The 26,221-nt window shown below is 54.0% G+C and overlaps 1 protein-coding gene across 1 annotated transcript in view; it reads left to right on the forward strand.

The window, feature by feature from the left end:
• The first annotated feature begins 7,097 nt into the window (after window positions 1–7,097).
• LOC128827990 (LIM homeobox transcription factor 1-alpha-like) overlaps window positions 7,098–26,221 on the forward strand; it is a 58,593-nt gene continuing 39,469 nt past the window's right edge. Inside the window, exons 1-2 of the mRNA XM_054012255.1 lie at window positions 7,098–7,170; window positions 15,861–16,047. Of these exons, the coding sequence (XP_053868230.1) occupies window positions 7,113–7,170; window positions 15,861–16,047 (245 nt within the window). The 5' untranslated portion in view covers window positions 7,098–7,112. The remainder of the gene's footprint in view (window positions 7,171–15,860; window positions 16,048–26,221) is intronic.

Below are 26,221 nucleotides of genomic sequence, written 5' to 3' on the forward strand. Positions count from 1 at the left end.
AGCACCCACCAGTCCCATTGACCTTGCAAATCAGACATCCCCTGTCTGGATTAGGAGGATGCACATGAGGTAAGAGTGACACTAACACGGTTTATTAGGGGTGTTACGAGAGCCCCACGCATGGAGCAGGACTCCCGTGTGCTGGGTGCTGTACAAAAGATTATTGTATACAAAACTAATTAATAACCTCTGATGTACAAAGACACCTAGGGCCCAAGCCTGTTTTCCTGGTGAAGGTCTGGGGCTGGATTCTCCAGTCATGTACCCTGGCATAAATCAGGGCCTGCCCCTTACAGCAGCACCTCGAGACCCATTGTGCTAGGTGCGGTACAAGCACAGAGTGAGAGAGAGCCTTAGAGGCAGGCTGGGGTGGTGTCCCGCTCTTCTGTGTACCATGGTAGCAGGGCCCCATCGCACTGCGCCTGACACAGTCCCTGCTCTGCAAAGCTTGAAGTTTAAAGAGGCGAGACAGAAACCAAGGCCCAGAGAGAGGATGCAACGTCAGGCAGGAGGTCAGAGGCAGAGCTGGGAATTGAACCCAGGTGTCCTGGCTCTGCCCAGTGCCCAAGTTGTGAAGGCTCAAGTGCCAGCGCGAAGGATTTGAGTCGGATCCTTCTCCTGGAGTAAGAATATCTTGCAGACAAGTCTGTCACCTTTGTTCCAGTTGGAGTTTGAGGGTAAAAGCGACCAGTAGGCTGTGCCTTGCCATGCCCCGACCCTGAGAGCACGGAGAACCACCCCATCAAAGGGATGTTTAGCATACACAATAGCTGGATGGATATGAAGGTGACAGCCACTTTCTACATCTCTTAGTTTGGTTAGGGTTGGAGAGGATGCACACTTGGGGGGCTCTGTGCACGTTAAATAGCCAGGCAGCTGTTCTACCCCATGGGGCCGATATGCTCTTCCTCTGCGTTTCATTGGTGGACAGCGTTCGCCAAAGAGTTATACGGGTGAGTCCCCCGAAGGCTGGGGATTGGGAGTGGTTTGCAGGTGCCATTGGTGGAGTCACCAAGCAGAACAGTGCATCCCCCTGCCTGTACGCAGGTAGGACCTCGCTGTGAGGTCTCCACCCCCTAATGTGCTGCGGCCTTCAGAGGGTCAGTCTGCCTCTGTCTCTTTCAGGTGGAGTGAGGTTGTCTGGGAAGCCGGGGCCGTGGTTACTCTGGCAGGGGCTAGCGTGAGTCGGTGGGACTGGCTGGAGAATGCTGAGGTTTCCCCACACACTTCATCACTCACGGGGCGGAGAGGGTCCTGCTCAGCGAGGGGAAGGGGGCTGCGCTTCCCCAGAATCTCCTCCGGCAGCAGGGCCTTCCACGGTGCCGCCATTACACGAGATTGATCACGTTAGAAACCTCAGCTCCTTCATCTGTAGCGGCTGCCTGGGGAGAGATTTTGCCAAGAAGCTGCTGCACTCCAAGGCCTGGCAACAGCATGCATTGCAACTGCCAGGGGACGTGTACTCGAAAAGGCCATGGCTGGAACGGAGAGCTCTAGCCAGGGGGACTAGAAAAGTACCTGGGGGCTAGAGCGGGCCAGAGAATGGGCAGGATCAGCTGTGACAAGTTAAAAAAGAAACTGCAAATTTCACCCAAACCTTTTGGGAAAATTTTCAACACAACAAAACTCAGAACAATTCCGGTTTGGGGTTTTTGGTTCTCCTCCACCCTGCCTCCCTTCTTCCCCATTCAAAACAGGAGGGAGAGAATGAAAACAAATTTCAGAGTAACAGCCGTGTTAGTCTGTATCCGCAAAAAGAAGAACAGGAGTACTTGTGGCACCTTAGAGACTAACAAATTTATTAGAGCATAAGCTTTCGTGGACTACAAGTGGGCTGTAGTCCACGAAAGCTTATGCTCTAATAAATTTGTTAGTCTCTAAGGTGCCACAAGTACTCCTGTTCTTCTTTTTAATGAAAACAAACAAACACACACACGTTTGCTGCCAAAATATCTAAACTTTTAGTTAAACCAAACATATTTGTTTTTAGATTTAATTTTAAAATGGGGTGAAAATGTCTGATGAGGGCAGCAGAGGCCTCACAGCGCCAGCCGTGGCTGAGCACAGGTTGGGGGCGGGGGGGAAGGCAGGAAATGGTGGGCTGGGGTCGCTGCTACACCCTGGCCAATGCTGCCCAGGCTGCGGGGGGGGGGGGGGGGGCGGCCTAAGGGACACTTCAGGGCCTTGGTCCCAGGGGTGGAGAGCCCCTAGTGAGAGTCACACACCTGCTGCACATGGGCAGCCTCAGGCCCCCCAGCTCCCTCTGCTGGCCAGGTGCAGGCCCTCTCCCAGCCCGGCCTGGGCAGCACCAGGGCTGTGTGATTACTTCTCTACCAGAAATAAGGGCTCCAGTAAGGGGGCCCTGTGCACCCTGGTGCATCTGACACCCTCCCCCAGGCCAGTTTCAGCCCCGCCCCCACCTACCTGCTCCCCTGAGAGGGTCCCAGGGCCCCTGGTTATATCCCAGGTAAAACCCCAAGCCATGAAACAGAGAAAAGGGTCTCTGGGGAGTGTGTGTGTGTGTGGGGGGGGGGGGGAATCTGAGGGGTCACGATGGGGCAAGGTCCAGGGGGCATAAAGAGGGGTCCCAGGGAGCAGGGTGGGGGTGGTTCTGGGCTTTCTAGCTGTTGAGAACTTTCTTCAGTTTTTTTGTGTGTGAAAATGTTGGCCAAAAAAACCCCTAGAGCCTCCCAGCCACTTCTCTGCACACACCCCTTCATCCCCCCCACCCCCACCGCTTGTATTCCTTCGCACCCTCCGCACTCATATCCCCCTGCATCCCCTATGCCCAGCCCCCACCCGCCTTCATCCTCCACCACCTCCACCCGCTTTTATTCCCTTGCACCCTCCACCCCCTTCATCCCCTGCAGCCCCTATGCCCAGCCCCTCACCCCTTCAACCCCCCCACCCCCACCTGCTTTTATCCCCTCACACTCCCCACCTCTTTCATCCCCCCGAACTCCCCACCCCTCTTCATCCCCCAGCAGTCCCTTTTCCCAGCCTCCACTCCCCTTTCATCCCCTGTACCACCTCTTCCCAGCCCTCAGCCCCTTCATCCCCCACCTGCCTTTATCCCCTCGCACCCTCCACCCCCCTTCATCCCCCTGCAGCCCCTATACCCAGCCCCCACCCCCTTCATCCCCCACCACCCCCACCCGCTTTTATCCCCTCACACTCCCCACCTCTTTCATCCCCCCGAACTCCCCACCCCCTTCATCCCCCTGCAGCCCCTATTCCCAGCCTCCACTCCCCTTTCATCCCATGTACCACCTCTTCCCAGCCCCCACCCCCTTCATCCCCCACCTGCTTTTATCCCCTCGCACCCTCCACCCCCTTTCACCCCCCTGCAGCCCTATGCCCACCCCCCCCTGCACCTCCTATGCCCAGCCCCCACCCACCTTCATCCCCACCAGCTTTTATTCCCTTGCACCCTCCACCCCCCTTCATCCCCCTGCAGCCCCTATACCCAGCCCCCACCCCCTTCATCCCCCCCACCCTCACCCTCTTATCCCCCCACACGCCTTTCATCCCCCCGAACCTCCCGCACCCCTTCATCCCCCCACCCCCTATACCCAGCCCCCACCCCCTTCATCCCCTACACCCCCTCGCCTCCCGCCTTCACTGCTCAGCCCCCCAGCCCAGGCATCAGGGCGGGGCGTTGCCCCCTGCAGCCCCAAAGGGTCCGCAGCCCCCCGCCCTCCTCCAGTTCGGGTCTGAGCCCAGCCGGGCCTGGGCTGCTAATTGCGATGAACGGACCGTGGGGATGAATGTGGCTGCGCCTTAAACACCCCGGAGCCAAGGCGGCGGGACGCGTCCCTGGGCGCCCCTGACTCCCCTTGCCGGGCTGCCCCGGTCCCCCCGCCCTTCCCGGCTCCGACCCTCCCTCAAAGGAGGGAGTCCCTGGACCCACTGCGGGGTCGGTTCGGGTCTCTGCCCTGTGAAGAATAGATCCGGTTTGGGGCAGTTAATGGGGTGGGGGTGAGTGTAGATTCGGTTTGGGGCACTTTCACGCTTTACCCAGCTTCGGTTTGTTACACAAATCGAATTAACCCGAGCCCAGCGGATCCGCCCGGTCGCTATGCTCGGGCCCTATCCATTCCTGGGGGGGGGATCCTGCCCTTTGCCCCGCCAGCAGCTCGGTGACAGCCAGCCACGTCTGTGCCCTGAGCTGACCAGTCACTGCCTCGCGGTCTCGCGTGGAGTCTGCCACAGACACTCAGACCCCTCACCCCCGCTGGCCGGACTCTCTACAGGTCCCGGCTCTTACCCCCGGGCCCGGCCCGCTCCACTGCCTGCTCGCTGCGGGTGACCCCGCCCCCCGGGCCGGGATATGGCCCTGTCGCACTATAACGCCTGGCAGGAGCTGGGGCAGTGGCATCGCGGTGACCCCACAATCCGACGGGGACCGCAGCGCGGCCCCTGGCCCGGGACTCCCCGCGCGTTTCCCCTGGAACAGGCAACCAAACGACTGGTCTGGGCCTGCCCCGGTCTCTATAGCCTGACTGCCGGTCCGTATAACCCGACCCCGGGCTTCTCCCGCTGGGCCTGGCCAGATCCCCACTTCCACCGCGGACCCTTCACCCTCCTGCCCGCCCCGGAGCAAATCCGCGCTCGGGTCTCCGGCCATGAACCCCGCTCGCTCCGGCTCGGAGATACCGGAGCTGGCTTCACTTCGAATTGATGCGTATGATCGATCCCCTCGGGCCGATAGGAAACGCCCCGCCCCGGAACAGCCCTTTAAAAACTCCTCGAATTCGGGTCTCCCTGTTGCCCCCTGCGGAGCCCGGGCCCCGGGGGCTGCAGAGGCGGGTGGGCGAGGCTCGCCGGGGACCCAGGCGCTGGCCTCTGAAGCTCGCTCGCTCGGGGGGTGGGGGCGAGGCGGAGGCGGACGGGGCCCGGGGAAGCCCTGGCAGCCTGAGCCGGGCGCTGGGCATGGACTTGTTGTGCCTGGGAGCAGCAGCGCGACTTTCTCCCCCGGCTCCTGGCCTCAGACAATAGGAGCCCCCCGCCCCCCGTTAGCAGCTGGAGCGGCCGGGGAAGTCTCTGGCTCTGGCATCGCAGCCGGTGCTGGCCCACCCGCCACGCCTGGTAGGTGTCGAGATTTTTGTCTGTTCTCCTGCCCGCGTCGCTGCGCCCGGGGATGGGTGCACGGGCCGGGGGGGCACCCATGGGGCGGGGGTCTCAGCTCAGAGGTACCAACTTATCCATGGTGTATGGAGACCCTGGGACCCAGCTCCCCTCCCGGCCGGGCTCATCCGTCCCCCAATTTCCCTGGCGCTGCGTGGGCGTCCCTGGCACTTATTGGGGATTGAAAATCCCCAAAGGCTGCAACCCCCGCCCCGCCCCAGCGGTGAGGGGCGCTAGCCAGCCGCGTGCTCTGCCCCTCCGTCCCAGGCAGGTTCTGGGCTCTCCGCGGAGCCGGGGGGAGAAATCTCTGCTGGGGGGCGGGGGTGCTGCCCCGCAGGAGAACCGGGTGCCGCGCGGGCGGAGCAGCCCCGAACTCCCGGCTCCACGGAAGCCAAGAACAGAAACTCCCCTGGACGTGGGGGGAGCCAGGCTCTCACCCCCCGCTATTAGCGCTCGGGGGCACCCCGCGCCCGGAGAGCGGGGACAAAGCCGGGCTCGCATGCGGGACCCGGACCCGCCGCGCAGCCAGAGCCCCCGCCAGCAGGCAGCGACCCGCCCCCGTCTGCGGGCAAGTCCCAAAGAAACGAACGAACGGAGCCGAGCCGGGACCGAACCGGGGGTTCGGCCGCTGGAACCGGGCGGGCTCGCTAGCGCGGGGAGCCCGGCGCTCGCCCCGGAATTACTGCGGCGCAAAGCGAACCCCGCGGGCCCGGGAAGCTCCGCACGAAGGACACCAAAGCGCCGGGGATTGGGGCAACGAGCCCGAGACACAAGCGAAATTTCGTTGGTTCCGATTCCGCGGCCCCGGCCCGGCCCCGTTGTCCGGCGAGCGGCGGCTGCGGGGCCGAAGGGAAGGACGCGCTGCAGGTGAATGCGCCCCGCGGGAGCGGGGCTGGGGGCCGGGGGGCGGCCGGGGGGCTGCGGGGAATTTGCCCGGCCGGGGCCGGCTGGGGCGAGCGGGCTCCGGGGCGCAGGGGCGGAGAATTCGTTGTGATTCCATCCAAGCGGCTCCGCGGGGCTCGCTGGACCCAGCGGCGCCGGGCGGGTCGCGAACCAGAACCGCGGGCATCGAGCCGACCCCAGCGAGACCCGGCGGGGGAAGGAGGTGCCTGCGGGGCGCTGGCCGCCCGGGATCGGGGCGGGTAAAAACCCACCTCGGCCCGGGGATTAAAGCAACAGGCGCAAACGGGGGGTGGGTTTCTCCCCTTCCCAGGGCTGGGGGCAGAGAACCCCACATCCGAGCCCGTTATCCGCCCCACGTCCGACCCCGTTATCCGCCCCATTCCCCACCCCACATTTAGCCCATCTTATTCCCCCGTTATCCGCCCCATAACGAACTCATCCTGCCCCATAACTTGCCCCTGTAACCTACCCCACCAGCCACCCCATCTTTCCCCCCGCCCCCCAATCTGCCCCATCCCGGCTCCATAACCCACCCCAGTTACTCCGCTATCTCCGGGGGGCGGGGGCTGAGCCGGGGTAACCTCTGGGGGCTCTTCCCCCACACGGCTCGAGGATCCCGGAGGTCGATAATGGTGGCGGGGGAGGTTCTTTATTGTCCAGAATAACGTAAAGATTCGTGGGTTAATTTGTGCGGTGGGAGAAGGGGCGGACGGACAGGGGGACACGGTGAGCTGTGGGGGACAGACGGGGAACAGGAGGCGCTGTGGGGATGGACAGATGGGGGACATGAGGGGGGCAGTGGGACGGGTTGCTCTGTTGCAAAGGCCGGGGAAGGTTGGGGCGGCCCAGGACTCCGGGGCTGGGCTCCGCGGTCTCCTTTCCTGGGGGTGTCTCCCCCCCCCAGCTCAGCTCCCATCCCGGGAGGTTCCGCTGAGAAACCCCCTCTCCTCCAGCTCCGAGGATCTTCCTTCCCTGCCCGCCGGTTACCTGACCCCTGCCCAGGCAACCCCTGCCGGTCCCCATCCCCCGCCGGTACTAACCCATCCTCTCCCCCACCAGGTTCCCCCCAGCCCGGCTGGAGCATGAAGACCGAGGAGGCACCATCCTGCTTGCAGCAGGCCACCCCGGTGCTGGGCTTCGGTGAGTGTCCGTCTGTCCTGGGGCAGCCGAGAGACAGACCCTCCTCCCGTAGGGAGTGGGCTGGCTGGGTCACAGCCCATCACTGCTGTCTGTCCGGCGTCCCCCTCTCAACCCAGAGCTGTAGCATAGAGCCGGGGCTTGTCTACACGGTGCTGCTGATGGATTCGGTGTTTGTTGTCACTGCTCCAGGCCTGGGGGTGCGGCAGCCCCCCTCGTTCCAGCGTCGCTGCTTGTCTACACACTACATGGCTTTGAGTTCACACAGCCGGTTAGTTTGGTGTGAGTCCGGGTGTGGGGCCTGAGCGTTTTCCACACGAATTGAGGGATGCTGATAAATGGGAGCGGGCTCGGAGTCGGGACAGGAGAGTGAGGAAAGGGTTAGAAAACCGGCCAGTGGCAGAGCTGTGATGGCAGTAGCATGCGGCTGACTAACCTAAGCGATGTCTGAGCTCCAAGCAGCCCCAGGCCGGGGATTTAGTATTCCCCCCCAAATACAGCTCGCTATGTAATGTGGAGTGTTTAACAAATGCCCATGGCTTGTGTTGGTGGATTTGGTGGTTTGTGGAAATAATGTAATTCATATTTGTTACGGTGTGGGGGAGGGGCAAGGGGAGCCCCAAAATATTCCTGCTGTGGGCCCCAAAGGAGCTAATGCTGCCTCTGGATAGACTCCTCTAGGCAGCTTAGCAAAGAGACGGTTAAGGGGTGACTTGATCCGAGTGGACAAGTATCTACTGGAGGGCAGAGATTGGCTAATAGAAGGCACTTCACTCTGGTTGTAACCAGAACTAATGGCTGGAAGTTGGGGTTAGACAAATTCAGATGAAACCAGGGGCACACTTTTAACAGTGAGGGTAATTAACCATTGGAGCAACTTGCCAAGGGTTGTGGGGGTCTTTCCCTCACTGGCCATCTTTAAATTGAGATGGGATTTTTCTAAAAGATCTACTCTAGGTCAAGCCCAGTGATTGGACCTTAAGCAGGAAATAATACAGGAAACTCCTGTGGCCTGTTACACAGAAGGTGAGACCAGATGACCACGTCCCTTCTGGCCTTAGAATCTATGAATTAATTTGGTAAGGAATCAACAAACTTACATTGCAATGGGACTCTTGAAAGCAGTTTGCCCTTTAAATTAATGCTGCACATTTTTCTGATTGGAACTCATTAGCCATCTCACCAGTGCCCCCCTCGGAACAGGAACAAGATTTCTAAAATCTCGTGTTTTTAAGCTCAAACTGCTGCATTTTTCTAACCTTTAATTTTAAAGCCTTGCAGTCCGTAGGATCCAAAATGTCAGAGGCTTGTTTACTTCCAGTTTCAAGTCCAGCCCCTTCTGAGGAGGTTGTGACTCTACCAGGGATTAGATATTCTACAGACAAGCAGCATTCCCACTTACATCCTTCGCATCATTTATCCTCCATCCCGCGATTGGATTGTTCTCTCTACGTTTTCTTAAGTTATTGCTGGGTGCTTGGCCTTGTGCCTAACAAAACTCCAGGTGTGAATTACCGACCGTGCCCTCAGCTCTCCTGCTCACACGGCCAGTGTCAGTGAATCACAATACAGGCTGGCCATGGGCAGGGCTATGTGGCATTCCACATGGCGTAATCCTTGGCAACAGGCTCACTTGGTCATTTAAAAATATAACGTAGAGCGTGTTTTGAACAAGGAGGGGGAACCTCGCAGCATCTGAAGTTTTGTGACTCTTTAGTTCTCAGAGCTAGTTCAAGTTCACATACCTTTGTTCTCCATTTAAATATCTGTTCCTACTCCCTCCCCCCAAAAGCTAAGTATTAAAGAATCCCCCCCCAAATCCCCTAACGGGGAAGCTTATGCTTTTTGTAAGGTGTTGCAGTCACCGCAAAACCCAACCACAGAAAGTGACACATCAGTGGTTCTCAAACTTCTGTACTGGTGACCCCTTTCACATAGCAAACTCTGAGTGCAACCCCCCTTGTAAATTAAAAACACTTTTTTATATATATTTAACAACATTATAAATGCTGGATGCAAAGTGGGGTTTGGGGAGGGGGCTGACAGCTCGTGACCCCACATATAATAATCTTGTGACCCCCTGAGGGGTTCCGACCCTCAGTTTGAGAACCCCTGTTACACACTGTACAGCCAATGGGATGAAAACAGAGCTGGTTTGAAATCTTCCATTGAAACCGTTATTGGACAGAAAACTGGGTTTTTGACTAAATGAAAATGTATGTGGACAGCGTCTCCTTTCCACAGAAAACTTTTGCTTTTTGTCAAAACAAGCAAAACAAACAAAAACACCAACCACCACCAACAGTTTTTGGAGTTTTGATGAAAAGTCAAATATTTCCATGGGAAGAAAAAAATCCATTTTTTTTCAACCAGGTCCAGACAAAGACCATGGGCCACATTTTCCAAGAAACCCAGCCTGGGCACTTCTGGAACTAGAAAATCTGATCTTTATTTAGGTGCCTTGGTGGGAAATGAGCTCTCTTGAAAATCTGTCCCCCGCTGTGGGTGCTGAGCCCTTGGGAATCTAACCCTGGCAGCTTTCCCCCCCCCATGAAAACTTTTCTTTCTCCCCCCTAAGTGGGACCCCTTGAGTACATCTTCTCTTTAGACTTACCTAAACCTGAGTTAATTCTGCTCCTAGCCTAGCATGAGTGAGAGCAGCCACACAGCAATCTGACAGTGGAACTGTGTGATTAGCAGGTGAGGAGCTGACAGGCCAGCCAATTTGAGTTAAAGTCGTACCACATTGAGTTAAGGGGGTTTTGTGTGTGGACAGGACTCAAGGTAGGGGCAACTTTTGAGCTAATTCTGCAGTGAAGACAAGCCCCTACTGTCCTCTGTGTTTGAGTCAAGCTTTCAAATCCACAGTGTCTGTCGGTTCCAAGTTAGGCAAAACAAGATCCCCCAGCCCTAGTGACAAGTGAGTGTGGCTAAGAGCCTGGCACATGCCCCTCCACAACACAAGAGGGAATCTCCCCTGACACCCCATCCTGACTCTTGCTGCGCAAGCACCAAAACTAGCACCCCAGCCTCACCCTTTCTGCTTTAAATGGACCTTCCTTGTTCGTGTAGGTTTAGACCTGAGCCTGACCTGCTCCTGCAGTGTTGTCTAGGCTATCTCCAGTCCCTTCGGCGTCTCTTTGAATATTTAGGGATAAGCAGCATTGGGCCCTGATTCAACAAAGCATGTACTTAATTTTAGGCACCTGCTTAAGTCCATCCCTATTCAGCAATGTAGTTATGCACATGCTTAACTCTTTGGCACATGCTTAGGTCTCACGGAAGTCAGATGGAACTTAAGCATATGCCTACATTAAGCCTGCGCTTTAGAGCTCTGCTGAATTGAGGCCTTCATGCTTCTCGGTGTGCATAGTGCAGTTTCACTGCGCTCTTGCAATTGGTCTGGTACTGAAGTGCTGCCGCTCCATCCTACATGACTGGCAGTAGCAGATCCAGGAGCCCAGAGGTAAGAACGGAGAGCTTTGTGGCTGCATTTCATTTGTTTTTCTTCTAAAGGGGCATCAGGTCCTCTCTTCTGAGCTGGTCAAGTGTTTTGAATAAGAAAAAGGTGTCTTCCAGTTAGACAAACACAAAGCAAACAATTTTAAAGATTTTCTTTTTAAACTTATTTGATCATTCAAAAAATGAGCTCCTCTCCCCAAATCATAGTCCCCCCCCAACATTCTTTCCAGCTGTTCGGGCTCAGCCCCTGCAACCTGGAGTGAATGTGCCCCGGCTGAATTTACTTACTTGTGATGACAGTGCTAGCAGGGGAGTGTTAGCAACAATGACTTGGAGGGGGAGGGACCATTATTAATGAATTGGATTACAGCAGCAGCCCCCACTGTGTTCTAGACCCCTTCCATACAGCATGGGCCCTGGCTCTGAGAGTTTATACTCTCACATCCCAGTCATGCAACGCCAGGGTGCCCGTGCTTAATCTGAGCCAGGGCTGAGCCCGACACCTCTAGGCTTGGCAGTTCATAGTCCTACCTCTGGGCTTGCCGTGTCAGTTATGAATGTAAAAAACTGTTTGAGCCCCAGCACCTCTTTCATTACAAATTAAGCACGGCAGGGGTCTGCTCGCATAGTGCTTCGTGCAGCATGAGAGACAGTGAGTTCAGGCAACGAAGGTCATGGGACAAACCATGCGATCATACTTCATTGCCATGCTCTAGAGCCATTATTAAGTGGCTAAGTTCTTACAGGCTTTATGGTACAACTGGATGACCTTTATAGAGAATCATTTTCAGGATGGGTATTACGGTAGTGCTGAAAGGTCCCAGCTGACATTGGGACTTCATGTGCTGGGGGCGGCCCAGGCAGGTAAGTGCTGCTTTGTCTATCCGGGATTAGCTGAAGCAGCACAACCCCCTACTGGATGCCGTTCGAACAATATAAATGTGCGTACACAGGTGTAGCCGGGAATAGGTCCATGGTTGCTGGCAGAGCAGCGCTCGGGCAGCCCTGCTCAGGAATGGATCATACAGGCAGCTCGTTTGCAGGAGCAGAGACAGCAGTTCAGCTGGGGGTGCTGGCTCAGCTCCTAGTGAGTCTGAACCCAAAATCTAGCAGGGGCTAGAAAGTGGGGTGAGTAGCCGCCCTCACTCATGAGGCTCAGTCTCCCAAGGTGCCAACGATGGTAACAAGCCCTGATGAACCCAGTTAATGTTACTTACTGCGAATGATTTCGCCTGCTTTTATGCACCAATGATAAGGGTGCCCTTAAGGGCTAGTGATGGCCTAGTAGCTTAGCCCTAAAGAGGATCCTAGCAACTGCCTTTTCTGAGCTTGCTCAGAACTGGGCTGGGCTGGGCTGAGCTCAAGCAAGTGCCTTGCACCATTTTGCTGTTGTAGGTGGGGTTGGTACTCAGGAAAGACCAGCTCTTGCTACAACTAGACATAAAGAAGGCAGGCACTTTGCAAATTGCCCCTCCGCAGATTCCGAATGGCTACACTTTGCTCCACTATTCCAGTCCCGTGCTTCCCACGCACAGCTGTTCCACTGCCCCTGAATCCTGACCTACAGTCCCCTGTTATTCCAGCCTTGGGCTCCTCCCCCAACTCTTCAGATGCCCCTCAATCCTGACCCACAGCTCTCCTGCTATTCCAGCCCTGGACTCTGCAACCATGCACAGAGCTCTGGAGGGTTATGCTGCTGAAATGCAATGAATGCTTATCTGTAATCACTTCTAGGGTCCCCTCATGGGGAGTCTGGTGAAAGGAAAGGGGGGAAGGATGAAGGAAAAAGCAGAGGCAGTGGGAGGGGCAAGAAATTGGGGTAAGAAGAGCTGGAGGCAGAAGAGAGAGAAACGTAAGAGAAAACATCAAGATTAAAGCGGGGGAGAGCACAGACAAAACCCAAACAGAGCAAGTGTGAGTGAGTAACACTTCAGAAGAAAGCTGAGGCAGGAGGTACTGCTTCCCAGCACCCTGATTCATGCCCCCAGCAGCGGCAGAAGCATTAGGGCAGTGTTTAAAGTGTATGTGGGAGGAATTCTCCAGGGGGTACAGACCTGGCAAAAATAAATACATACAAATAAACCAAGCCAGGCCACATAGTGGAAAATTGTTGCAAATTAACTAAAGGTGTTAAACTGAAGTGGATTAGCAAAAAAAAAAAAAAAAAGAGGAGTCCTTGTGGCACCTTAGAGACTAACACATTTCTTTGGGCATCAGCTTTCGCGGGCTACAGCCCACTTCTTCGGATGTATGAAGTAAAAAATACAATTAAACCCGTGTGGATGCTAGTATTCAGCGTTAAAGTGATCTTAACTCACTTCACTCCGCTAAACCAAATGAAGGCCAGTTTCATTCTGAATAACAGCATCCACACAGGGATTCAATGTGGTTTAACTAAGCCATTTCAAATTCACACCATTAGTTAATGTAGATTAATTTTCCTGGATGTCTGTGTAGACAAGCCCTCGTCAAAGCTGCTGCTCCCAGGTGATGGTTAGACTTCCCACGCACCGAACTGCTGGACTCCAACATACTGGCAGTAAAAGAGCTCAGGAGGCCAGGGAGAGGAACAGGGCTGCATTTCTGTGAGCTGCCGCTTTTCCCAGACCATCCCAGCACTGATATTCCTCCATCAAATTCAGCGGCTTCCCCTGCTCTCACTTCCCTCTCCCAGGCCACAAGAATATCTGCCCATCTTCTTCCATATTGGCAAGTGGGTGGCTTGGTGAGCGCCTGGTGGGGAGGCAGCTCCTGTTGGCAGAGGTTGTTGCTGCCATAGTAAAGAATCCTGCTTAAGCAGCGAGATGCAGCAGGAAACGATTGTCTAACGGCAGAGTCTGGGACAGAGCCAGGCCACGCAGGGTTAGGGCTCTCCTGGCACCTGCCTTCGAATCACAACTACGGTTTGTTTCTATTGCAGTAACACCTAAGGGCCCCATTGTACAAACAAATAACATAGACCAGGCTGGGCCCCAGAGACTTCCCAGTCTCAGATATGATGTAAAATCTGTAAAGCACAGAGCCTGATTCTCCATTACCCTGCATCGGGTACTGTGATTTACCCCAGTGCAAGGACGTGAGTGTAGACCGCTACCATACTGGGAGAGTAACTTTTTACACTCACTTTACACTGCAGAAAGTGAATGCATGAGGTGGGAGGGGCCAAGAATCAGGCCTCTGGATTCTAGCCTGGCTCATACATCATCAGAATTGTTAGTCAGTTGCTCGGGCAGGCTCTGTCCTCTGTCACACCTGTTGCAGATAACTGAATTGTGACACTCTGCTGAGTGCGAGGTGCCTGCACAGGTGTTGCTGAGGGGTTGATTTGGCCCACAGAACCTGTATTATTGGAGGGTGCGTGACCAGGGCTGCCTACTGTCCCCACTTGCCTCTCAGATCCCCTAGCTAGTGAGTTTTGCAAGGCTGGAAAATCAACTCTTCCCTTCTATCTTTGCAGACTGCCTAGAAATCACACAGCCCATTTCCCCCAATGCTGTACACAGGGCCGCCAAGAGCGGGTTCAGGCCCCGGTGAAAACAATTTTTCGGGCCCCCCAGCAAGGGCAGACCGGCTAAACAGGGCCGACGAGAGTGTGGGGAAGCCGGGAAAGCTGGGCCCCAGGCCCCCTTCTGGACCGCTGGGCCCCGGTAATTTGTACCAGCTTCCCCACCCTCTCGTCGCCCCTGGCTGTGCCCATAGTGCCCCTTTCCAAAGCAGGGCTGCTTCGTGTCCCCAGATGAGGGGCACAGAGCATCTCTGAGGAGGGAATCTTATGGCCTTTCTTTGTTGGACACTCCAGTTCTCTCATGACTGCGACACCCCTAGTGCTCACATGGGGTAAAACTGACCAGGGCCCAGTGGGAGGCCACGCAGGCCCCAACAGAAGTCCTAGCTCCCACCCCTTGCCCTTGGAGAGGGCCCACCATCAGGCCTGTCTCAGTCCGGCAGGCCCCAGCACCAGGCCCTAGGCCCACCCCTACCCCTGGGCAGGGCCCAGCTTGCGGCCTAGGCCCCACTTAAGCCCTTACAAAAGGGGTAAATGTCACCTATGTGACTAGCTGGCACCTCTCGCACCCCCGCAGTGGGCTCTGGGTGAGCTCTGCCCCAGGAGCCTGCCCAAAGGAAGATAAAAGAACAAGGGGCTGGTGAAGGGAGAGGGCAAATTAAGGGTTTAAGAAACCTGAGCAGCTCACCCTGATGGGTGGGGAGACAGTGCACTCGGCTAAGGTACCTAGTACCTCCCTGGCTCGGCCTAGCGCCCGGATCCAATGCGCCAGATAGCGTATTTATTACCCACGTGCACTCCTCTACCTTGGAGTTATCGCGGGGAAGCCTTTGAAGGGTAGCCATAGATTTATGTGATGATAATGTCCAGGGAAAAAATCCCAAGTCTCTGGAGCTCTCGCTATTTTAACTGGTTTAGCACCGCGTCCCCCTGATGGGGATGGATCTGGCATGCACCCAGGAGGCACAGGCTGGCTGTTCAGACCCAAATCTGACCTCCTTCCAAACTCCTATTGTAGATTGTCAAAAGTACTCGGCATCCAACAGCTCCTCTTGAGAGCAGCAGGGCGCATCCACACACGCATCCCTGAGAACAACAGCGTGCATGTCCTGCACCATTGAGAACTGTGAAGAACAGAGACACACACACACTCACACACACACACTCTTTGGAAAATCTTGCTGATGGTGCAAGTGACACTCGGGGCATGCTCTCAGCCCCCAATGTGCTGATATTATGTGAATACCGAGTCCCGAGTGTAGGTGCTGGGTACTCTTGAAGATCTAGCTATTAGAGTCCAGAGGGGATGGTCTCCGGCATTCTGTATTTCTCTTTAGTGATGGATTTGGGGGGGAGGGGAGAGGATTTTTTAAAACATACTACCTGAAAATTAGAAACCAATCCTGAAGATGCCATATATTTTTGTGGGACAAACATTTTTATTTATTTATAAGATTGTAAAAATATGTGGCCAATACAATGTTTCTTTCTCTCTCTCTCTCTGGGTGCAGGTATAGCAATTAACACTAGTAACACATGGCTTTAAAAAGAGATTTAGCACAAACATGAGGCCTAGGCCTTGTGCCCTTAAAGCCAGATTTAATCAACACCCAGGCCTTGTGCCGGGTCTCCTCCCCTGTGGTGAATTCCACTTTAGCAGCACACATCCCCATTTGAAAACCAGTGCTCCCTAGTGTAGCTCATTTGCCTTTTTCTCTGTTGCCAGGGTCGGACTCCAAAATGCGGGAGGTTTGTGCCGGCTGTGACACGCCCATCTCTGACCGGTTCCTCCTGCGAGTCAATGAGCGTTCCTGGCACGAAGGCTGCGTGAAGTGTGCCGCCTGCCTGCAGCCGCTGTCGGGCACCTGCTACTGTCGCAACCGTCAGCTATACTGCAAGCACGACTACGAGAAGTAAGTGCCTCTGGCTTTGAATTTTGGTTCCCCTACCTCACAAGCTCTGGCTATTGTGATTGAGGTACCATTAAGGGGGAAGCCAAGCAGAGAGAACAGGTGTGAGATGGATTCCTGGAGATGGACTGTGAAGAAGAGATGACTGTAATGATATGCAGCAGGGGATATGAAGCATAGGGTCAGGTTATGTATATTGCAGTCGTATCTAGAGGCCCGTTGTTCTGGGTGTTGCACAGATTCAAACAACCGAACCCCTGTTTTACCAAGTAATTGGAGATAATAAAATCAAACATATCATTACAGCAGGTTCAGTGCATAAGCTGCAGTATGGAGCACTGCATCACTTTCTGCTTGCCCTTCAAACCACTGCAAAGCACTTTCCAATGCACTGAAGGTATCGGACTGTGAAGGGATGTCGACTTCTTCACCATGACTTTCACTATGTCATTTATTTATTTTCCACAAGGGAAGAATGGTTGGTGTAACTTATTGTTTGTAAGATTGGGGTGCATAAAATCGAGGTTCTGTTGTAGTGAGAGACCGTCCCTTCCCTAAATAGAGTCGAGCTTGTCAAAAAATTTTCAGTGGGACAGTTTTCCATTGGAAAATGCAAATTCAACAAAATTGAAACACTCTACGGCAACATACAGTATCGACTTTGTCAAAATGTTTATAGAAAAACTATCAGAGCACTTCCTTTTGATGTTATTGTTTCTAAAATAGAATGGCTGAAATGAAGCACTTTGATAAGGTCATTTGGATCTTTCCAAAACGTTTCCAAAATGGAAATTTTTCGCAGTGAATTTTGAAATCTTGATGTTTTGTTCCAATTTAGGATGAAAGGCCATTTTAAAATGTCAGAATTTCCTGAGGAATGGAACTTCTGAGTTTCGACCAGCTCTAAGATAGACAAGGTAGGCGGGGAACAGAGGCAGGTCGTGATTTGACCAGGATCATGGCGCTGGGACTAGATCCCAGGAGTCCCAACTCCCCATCAACTGGACTGAGATGCCTGGGCTTACACTGGCGCAACGCCCTTCAATCAGTGGGCGTGCACCAGTGTAACTGAAGGCAGAACTTTGCCAGTGCAACTCTGCTGTAGGCCCGTTGCTGAGTTTCAAATGCACAGAGAGAGATGTGACTGCGTACTAGAGACTATCCTGCACAGTGAGCAGCTGGCGCTCCATGGCGCTCTGCCTGGTTCCAGATTGGAACAGAAGCATTTTGCATAGAAGGGATAGCATGAGGTTCCAGAGCAACAGAGACCCAGGCTCTGCCTACCTGAGCAGAGACAGCTACTAACAAAGCCCTGGAACGTTCTGCACCCAAGGGGAAGGTTAGGCCTTCCGAAGAGCCAGGAGGGACAGGGATGCGTGCAGCTGTGCCATCCTGCTGGAGCCGAAGTGTGGCGTTCCCTTGGTTTAAAAAGGAGGGAGCTGCCATGGGGGAGAGCATGTTCTGGTTCAGAATTTACTCCCCCACTTGGTGGTGCAAAATGGCACAGTTCTATTGACATTCCAGGCAGGCTGCTAGATCTGTCTGTTTGCACAGGCTCCTTGTGAACGCAGTGGGGCTTGGAGAGGGCACTGAGCTGTATTTGTGCTCTGCTTGGCTGGTGGTAGTTGGTTTGTCTCCCCCCTATGGGGGCGAGGGGGTAGAGCCAGATGGACTGTTACTCATAGACTCTATTTTGAGTGGCTGGCGAGGGCTCCAGGAGCACAGAATGAGGCTTCTCTGCTAGGCTGGTTATGGTTTTTTAAAATGTTGTGGATTAAAGTAAGTACCAGAGTAGGAACCAATTCGGGCAGGGCTGTATTGTGTGTAGCTGGAAGCAGAGATGGTGTTTCTGCCAAACAAAAGTGCATTTGTTGTTGTCACAAATGTGGAGTTAAAATGGTACAGGTTCCCTCAAGGAAACACAGGTAGCTGGTGAAACAGCCTCCCTGTCTGTCTGCGGGTTACTGCTCATGCTGTGTGTTGCAGTCCCAAATCGCCACTTCTGCATGTTACATCCCCAAACAAATCTGGGGTGAGAGAGACTGTGTGGTTTTGAAATTGAATTTGTACATTTGTAATGGAGACAGAAGCCCAAACATGGCAATAAGGGATTTGCACTTTGGCCCACCTGTGAACTCCCATATTTTTTGCAGCTCCTTCCCCCAGAGCTCCTGCTCCCACCATCCAGCCCAGAGACACTAGGGGTAAAACCTGAGCTCCATTTAATAGAGCCATTGAAATATTTTACTCTCCTAATATTAAATAAACCTGGAAACCAAAAAGAGGAAAATGGAGACCAAAAAAGTGAATCCATTTGGCAATTGGCACCAAGAGGAATCCAGCTATTAGTTGGCTCAGAAATGTCTGTAGGGGAGTATTTACCTCCGATCCACCTTTGTCAGCAAGACCCAAACTCTAGGGTTGTTGGCAGCCTCTAGAGCAGTGGTTCTTAACCTTTACTGCAGCCTGCACCCCTTTGGTTCTCAAACTATGTTCTCGCACCCCTTAGCAAAAATCAAAATATGTCCTCGCACCCCTTAGCAAAAAGCGTTGAAGTAGGTCAGTTCTTTAAACCTAGATATATATTTTGTTTGTATATTACAGTAATCGTTAAAAAATGTATAATGTTAATAAATACATAGGTTTGGTGAAACAAAGTAGTTGTACTTACGTGCCTGTGCTTAATTTGTGTTTTCAATGATTTACCTTCTAAAAAAATCTGGCATGTTTCGCACCCCCAAAAAGGGCATCTCGCACCCCCAGGGTGTGCGTACACCCCAGGTTAAGAACCTCTGCTCTAGAGATACGATTGTCCTGTATTTGTACAGTGCCTAGCACAGTGATGTCTTGGTTCGTGGCTGGAGCTCCTAGGCACTACCGTAATACACCTAATAAATAATGTCCAGCACCTAGCACAGTGGGGTCTTGGTCCATGACTGGGGCTACTAGAAGCTGCCACTATATAAATGAACATTACCAATACCTGAATGGCAAAGCTCTTCTTCCTTGTCTTTTAAAAATAGTAACTCAATAATATGTTGAAACCATCCAGAGGCTTCTGGTGACTTTCCTAACAGAGAAGAAAGATAGTGTTGTGGTGTAAGCACAGGACTGGGAGTCAGGTCTCTGGGTCCAATTCTCAGCTCTGCCACTGACTTGCTGTGTGACCCCCACCTGGTGCCTCAGTTTACCCATTTGTAAAATGGAAAGGAGGATCCTGATGTGTTGTCTGGCTCCATTCAGATGGACCGAATTCCTCTATAGCAGGGGTAGTTGGAAAGCAAAGTGGCACCTGCTCTCTTCCCCCAGGGAGACCCCTGGATCCCTGGCGGTCTCTGATGTGATGGTTTCAGGCTGAGCTCCAGATTATTAGCAATTTGTGCATTTAAATTTCTTGAAGTCTGGAAGAACTTTGGGGCTGGGCAGGCTGAGGTGTTGGGAGCTGGCTGGAAAGGAATAGGGTGTGTGAGCATGTGAGGGCACAGGGCAGGGTTATTCCTGAATTGCCAGCCAAGAGCAGCACAGAGGTAGGAAGGGGATGAAGGGGACTCTGCTCCTTGCCCTTAAACACACCAGTCCAGCTGGGACGCAGCCGTCTGTAGCCGTGTCCACTCTGCAAACAGACAAGCCCTGAGGTTTTGGGCCCTGTGGACATTGGTAGGGCCCCCACCTTCCTCAAACTAGGGCTCTGCTCCAGGGGCTGCCAGCCCTGCATGGCACGAATGGTGTGCTGAGCTCCTGCACAGGGAGTGCCCCCCCATACATACCAACCCCACCCCAGAATACCCCTCTCTCCCCATCCCCACATGGGCCCCCAAATGTCCCTCCAACCTCACATATACCCCAACAACCCTCCACCAGCCCCCACCTATCCTGACAGCCCCCACACACATCCCAGCGGCACTGACATACATACATTCCACTCACCACAGCCCCCAACATCTCATCCCCCGATCCCAACAGCCCCCACTTGCTCCCAATCCCTCACCCCGCAGCCCCCCAACACTCCTCACTCATCCCATAACCCCCCTACAACTCACCCCCACCCATCACTTCTGGAACATTCCTGGCCACTCATCAGCACGCCCGTCCCGCTTCCCGGCTCAGCGCTCCTCTCCTGTCCCAGCCTAGGGCAGCTCCCCCGGACCCTGACTACCCAGTGCAGCGCGGTCCCATCGCCTGCCCCTGCAATTGCCTGGCTCCATGCCACTCAGGCCAGGCTGCCCTCTCTCGTGACAGGGGTAGGGGAGGCAGCCAGCCCGAATCTGAGTGAGTGCCTGTTGCCACCTGGCGCGTGGGGTTGCAGTGCTGTGCAGTTGGTTTTTTCCCCTAGTGGTCGGGGCCCTCCCAAGATGGGGGCCCTGTGAAAGTGCACTAGAGGCACATGGGTTACTCTGGGCCTACAAAGAGGCGTGCTGTTGCATTACTTTAGCAAGCTCCATGTTAAATCCTAGAGGAGATGAGGCACAGGTAGTCCTAACCCTGATGCTGCCAGTCGAGGCCAGTCCATTACCCACCACCTGGCAGGCACCGTGCATGCCACTTGCAAAATGTATTATTCTTTTGGGGAAGGGGGAGGGAAAGGCCAGTGGTTCTGTTAGGTCGGCTTTGGTTCTTGAAGGAGGGTGACTTTGGGAAGCTGGTGCATGGGATGTTCCCAGTCCTGCTGCCCCTACCTCCCTTTCCCTCAACACATCTGCAACAGCGATAAGCTGGAAGAGCCTGATGGGAGGAGAGGGGCTGCTCATCCCGAACGGGGCTTTGAATGATTAACCAAAGCTGCAGCCTTATGACTCCTCACGCTGGCCAAGTGGCAAAGCTCCATGGAGCGGGTCAGGGGAGATCCTGCAGGAGGTTATCTCCCTGCGTGGAGCACTTTGATCACAGCCATAAGCATCGCAGCTGCTTTGGGCGGACTCTTGGCTCTCCCCTCCCTTGCAGCGTGGGGATGATTCAAAGCTTACAGAGGTTCCTTATTTCCTGAGGCCAGAGTTGAAATAACCATGGTAACATTTGGGCAAACTTTAAGAACCCAATCAGTGACCAAAATGCCTTTGAACTCTCCCTCAGCCCCTTTCCTCCGCCACACTGTCAAGACTTGGGGTATCTGTGTAAACCGCAGCGTCTTCTTTGGAATTAGCCTGAACGTACCAGCTGAACCGGGCACCTGTGATGTCAGCAACCTTGCAGCTCGGCCTGGAATTTGTGACATCAGCTAGTGTCGCCATGGCAGCTAGTGATGTCACAAAGACCGGCCTGCAACACCACTGAATGAATCAGCAGGAGAAACAGGCCAAATGCAAGGTGGAGAAGCAGTGGGGTCTGGTGGCTAGAGCAGGGACAGACCTGGGAGTCAGGACTCCTGGGTTCTCTTCCTGGCTCTGGGAGTGGAGTGGGTGCTAGTGGTTAGGTTAGAGGGTGGGCTGGGAGTCAGGACTCCTGGGTTTCTCTTTCCAAACATAGGCCTCCTGTGTGGCTTTGTGCAAATCACATCCCCCCTCTCTGACTGATTTCCTGGCTGTGCTCTGGGGATAAGAATGGTCACCTGCACAATGGCAGGGTGCGCTTAGTCTTGGGGCATTTGCAATCCACAGCCGGGGGGAGCATGGTGCTGTTGTGAAAGACGAGAGTGTCTATCTCTGCACAGATAGGTCTTTGGCAGCCGGCGTTGCTGGGAAAAGAAAGACAGAGATGGCACATGAGGGTTTGGGGAGGCTGCTGGGAAGGAGACATCATGCTTTGTAAAGTTTCCTGGAGTTTGGCAGCCGCCTTTAAAGATTTTTCTTAACGGTCCAATCTTATCTCCTCCGCGCTTCAGAAGAGAGAACACAGCCGCCTCCCTGCCGGTGACGCAGACGCTTGGCAGCGAGCAGAGACAGTAATAAAAATACCAGGGCTTGCCCACTTCCCAGGGTTGGTTAGTCGTCAGCCACGAGCCAGAAACTGCTGCAGCCGGCCACTCCTCGATGTAAAGGGACTCTGTTCACAGCAGCATCTCACACTTTGTGCCACCCATTCGCCATCACCTCCTCTGGCTGGCTGCTGTTACTGCCCACAGCTCTGCTGGCTGCTTCACAGGCTGGTCCCTGCTCGAAAGAGCTTGCAGTCTGTGACCCTGGACTTGCACTGGAATCCAGGGCGGGACTTCAGAGGTGCTGATGTTGTCCTTCTGCACTGGGGTGAAATTCACCTGGAGGCCAAGATAGGCTCATAGAGGTGCCTGGACACGGAGGCTGACTTTCCAAAGGCCTGAGCTCCTTGGAAGTTGCTGAGCGCAGCTGTTGAAACCAGGTGACCGTGGCCCTGTGTAAGTTAAGAAAAATGGTTCTTGCTTAAACCACATTAGCTCAGGGCTTCTCTGCACGCACAAGTTGTGCATTTTTAACTGTAGTGATACAGTTAGACTGGAACAACCCACTCCCCCAGTGTGGATGTCATTATACTGGTAAAGTTGCTTCTACTGGTGTAGCTTATTCTTATACCAGAAAGGAAGGGAGTTATACAGATGTGAGGTACCTTTATCACTGCATTTACACTTGGGGTAGTACCGGTCTAACTCTCTAGGTCAAAATCACACCCCTAGCTGACCTAATTACACCAGTACAGACACTCTGTGGATCAGGGCCTAGGCTACACCAGGACCAGCACTTTCAAGGTGTTTAATACACCTTTTTTCATCCTCTAGAAGACAGAGACTGAGTTAGCTGCCTAAATACGGGGTGTTTTCAAATGCATGTTTGGGGCACCAAAGTCATAAATGCCTTTGAAAATCCCATCTGTAAATCGTTATTTAGGCAGTGAAATAAGCCTGTAAGGGTAAAATTTTCAAATGCTCCCAAGTTCCTTTTCAAGAGATTTGGGCACTTAGGACATTGGCTTTCAAGGAAACAGAGACTTTTTGAAAATGGGACTTAGGTGCTTTTGAAAAATTCACCCTTAGAGGCTTATTTTGGTGCCTAAATAATGGTTCACATATGGGATTTTCAAGGGCATCTATCGGAGTTTGGTGCCCCAAGTCACTTTTGAAAATGAGACTTAGGCTTCTTAGTCACTAAGTGTTTTTGAAACCCTTCAGCACTCTTGAAGATTTTATCCAATCACCCCTAGGCTCCCAGGCTGCTATTTTCAAAGGAGTCTAACTTCCAACCCTCATTTTTTTAAAATCTTGTCCTCCCGTGTTTGGATTCTCAGCCTTCTTACATGTACTCACATGCACAACCCCAACCCCAGTGTTTTGGCCAGGGACTGATCTGGGTTTGCAGAATCCAACGTCACTATGGGCAGCGGTTTAGACCATGGCTGTAGCGTATTGACCCAGAGGGGAGACCCGTCTGGCACGTATCCCTCCTCATGTGAACTGTGCAATAAGAGGAAAATGCTTTAATGGAAAGATAAGCCAACAGCTGCAGCTGAATGTGGGGGAAGGAACGGGCTGTTGATCTAGAGATGAAATGTTAAGCCCGAAGATGGATGTTGCTCTCCAGTCCCTATCATATAAAACCACAATCTGAAGGCTTTTGTAAAACTCTCTCTTCCCCTTTCGCTTGGGGCCCCGCCAGCTATCCCGGCACTTCGTTTGGGCACCTGCCCTGTAAATCCCGCTCTGTGCAGCTCGTGTAAATGGTATCAAACAGCAACAGTTCGGGGGGGAGGAAAATACTCTCCACTGATGATAAAGTGGCTGCAACGGCCCGGTCCCGGGCGCCTTGTTTACTTTGAAGTTTGTTTTGTGGGATGACAGGCGATGCGGGGGCTGCTGGGGAGCTGTCAGGAGGGATCTGAACCGCAGCCTCACTCTGGCAGGCATCCTTCTCTCCTCCGCGCTCTCCCGCTGCCCATGTGGAGATGATTTGCTTGTCCTCTTCAGAGATACCGGCTGAACTCGGCTCGAACCTGCTTTGCCAGGCACTCCATCGCTGGGCTGTTCTCACGTGACCGGTGCAGCTCAGCACAGAGACAGAACCCCTGAAACGCCGCCTCGGCCCCTGGTCTTGGCTCTGGCCTCTGGGTCCAGAGAAGTCTGTTTGGAGTTTCTCTGATGTCGGCTCTGAAGGCAGAGAGCCAGGGACAGTCGACCAGCCGGCACGTCCCAGCGGGTGCCTTTGTCCAAGTCCCTCTAGGTGCCTAGATTCCTCCCTTTGCAGAGTATCACACGACTGGCCTGGTGCAGTGCTTAGGGCTGGGGTTACCCATCTCTGAGGCGTCCAGACCCGAGCCCCAGCCAGAGGCAGGACGCTGGGCTTGATGGGCCAGTGGACTCTTCAAGGAGGGCAGTGAATCCTTCATGTTGTCACTTTACAAACCTCCTGAAGGTCACCATAGAGTTCCTCTCCTTTGCTTGTGGGCTGCATAGGCAGAGCTGGGGCTGGGATAGGGGGGGTCTATGGTTCGGGATTGGGGGGCATTGGCAGAGCTGGTGTGAGGAGCCTAGCTTCCTTTGATGGATTCTTTGGGCCTGCACCTCCCCTCCCAGGCCTTTGTTAGCTCTTGCACAGGGACACTTTGTGCTGGGCTAGCCCAGCACCTGTAAAGGGGGCAGGTGGGAACAACCTGACACAGAGACTAGCAGGGATCTTTCTAAGCGCGGAATGAAAGGGAGCAGCAAACTCTTCTTCTTCTTGTTGAACCCTGGCTGAAAAATACTGAGAATCCCCAGGAGCCTCAGGGAGAGGTGGGCCTGGGATGCAAGAATAGCACCCAAATGCCTGGCGTTCATCATCTGCAGCGTGTACGGTTTGCTTCAGTGGCTTTCAGCACCCCTGGACGGGAACTTCTCATACACCAGTACGGTGCAGTGAGGTGGAGAGACTAGGCAGGGGGAGGAGGGACCCTTGATATAAAACACTCCGGGGCTCTGCGGTAATGCCCCACGCTGCATTCGTGCTGCAGCCATTGGGGTCTGTGATGTACAATTGTGCAATAGTTTTAATCGGGGGAACCAGGAGGCCCAGATGCCAGCTGGGGAAAAGGGAACTGGAGGCTGTGATGTGTGTGAACAGGGAATGAAAGTGCAAGTGAGCCAATCCCCATCCATCGCAGGCTAACCGGGTCACTGGCATCTTCAGTCTCCTGCACTTGGGAGGGTGCTGGCATGCAGGGGCCAGGGAGCCATTGTGCATCCAGGGCCGTGTAGGCGAGGGGTGAGCCAGCAGCACACACCCTTCCAACCACTCCTCCCTGCAGAACAGGCTCCGAGCAACACAATGACCCTCCCCGCTCGGCTCTAGGTGACTGATCCGGGTTCACACGCCTTGGCAGCCACTCCACGAGGGCAAGTTAATGTTTAAAGACCGTGTGGGAAGGCTTGGTTTAAAGCCCATTTGCATCCCTTGGAGCAGAGGAGAGAAGATCGCCAGGGTAGGAGAAGCCACTGGCTCTGGGGTTGTGAGGATGGGGATTCATCAGTTTACCTGCTAAAGGAGACTAAAGATTGTTTTAAGAACCGATTATTATTATTTGTCACAATATCCCATGACCAAGGTCCAGGCCGGATTACGCCAGGCACTGCAGACGCACGCACTGAGAGACAGTCCCTATAAAGAACAAAGGCACAGCAAAAGGAAGTAACTTGTCCAAGGTCAGCGCAGGAAGTCTGGGGCAGAGCCGGGAATAGAACCCAGGTCTCCTGATTCCTACCCTTGTGCCCTACCCAGTGGGGGGAGGCGTCGGGTCGGAGTCTATTGCCCTGAATCCTGTGTCGTTGTTTAGGCCAGTGCACAGCGGATGTAAAATGCCACCCAGTTGAGTGGCATAAAAGCTAGCGGAGAGAGATGAGAGGTTGTTTATTCGCATGCGGCGAGGAGACGGGCAGAGCTCCGCGACCGACACTTCAAGAGAAGTTTGTGACATAAACATTAAAAACAATCCTCGTTTGAGACAATAAGCATCCTCTGTCTCAAGAAGAGCAGAGCCAGGGAAGCTGCAACCTGAGGGGCTCTGAGAACTGAGGTGGAGGGTGGAGCCCAGAGCTGGGGGAGCAGAGGGGGCTGCAGGTCAGGATTGAGGGGGACACGTGAGGTAATATCTTTTATTGGACCAGCATCTGTTGGCGAGAGACACAAGCCTTCAAGTTTACACAGAGCTTTTCCTTGGGTCTTCTTTGGATTGAAGGGGGCCGGGGGTGGGGGCAGGGGATAGCAGGAGGTCTGCAGGGTGGGACTGGGGGGCACCAGCAGAC

The sequence above is a fragment of the Malaclemys terrapin genome, chromosome 23, assembly GCF_027887155.1.
Source record: "Malaclemys terrapin pileata isolate rMalTer1 chromosome 23, rMalTer1.hap1, whole genome shotgun sequence".
Classification (NCBI taxonomy): domain Eukaryota; kingdom Metazoa; phylum Chordata; order Testudines; family Emydidae; genus Malaclemys; species Malaclemys terrapin.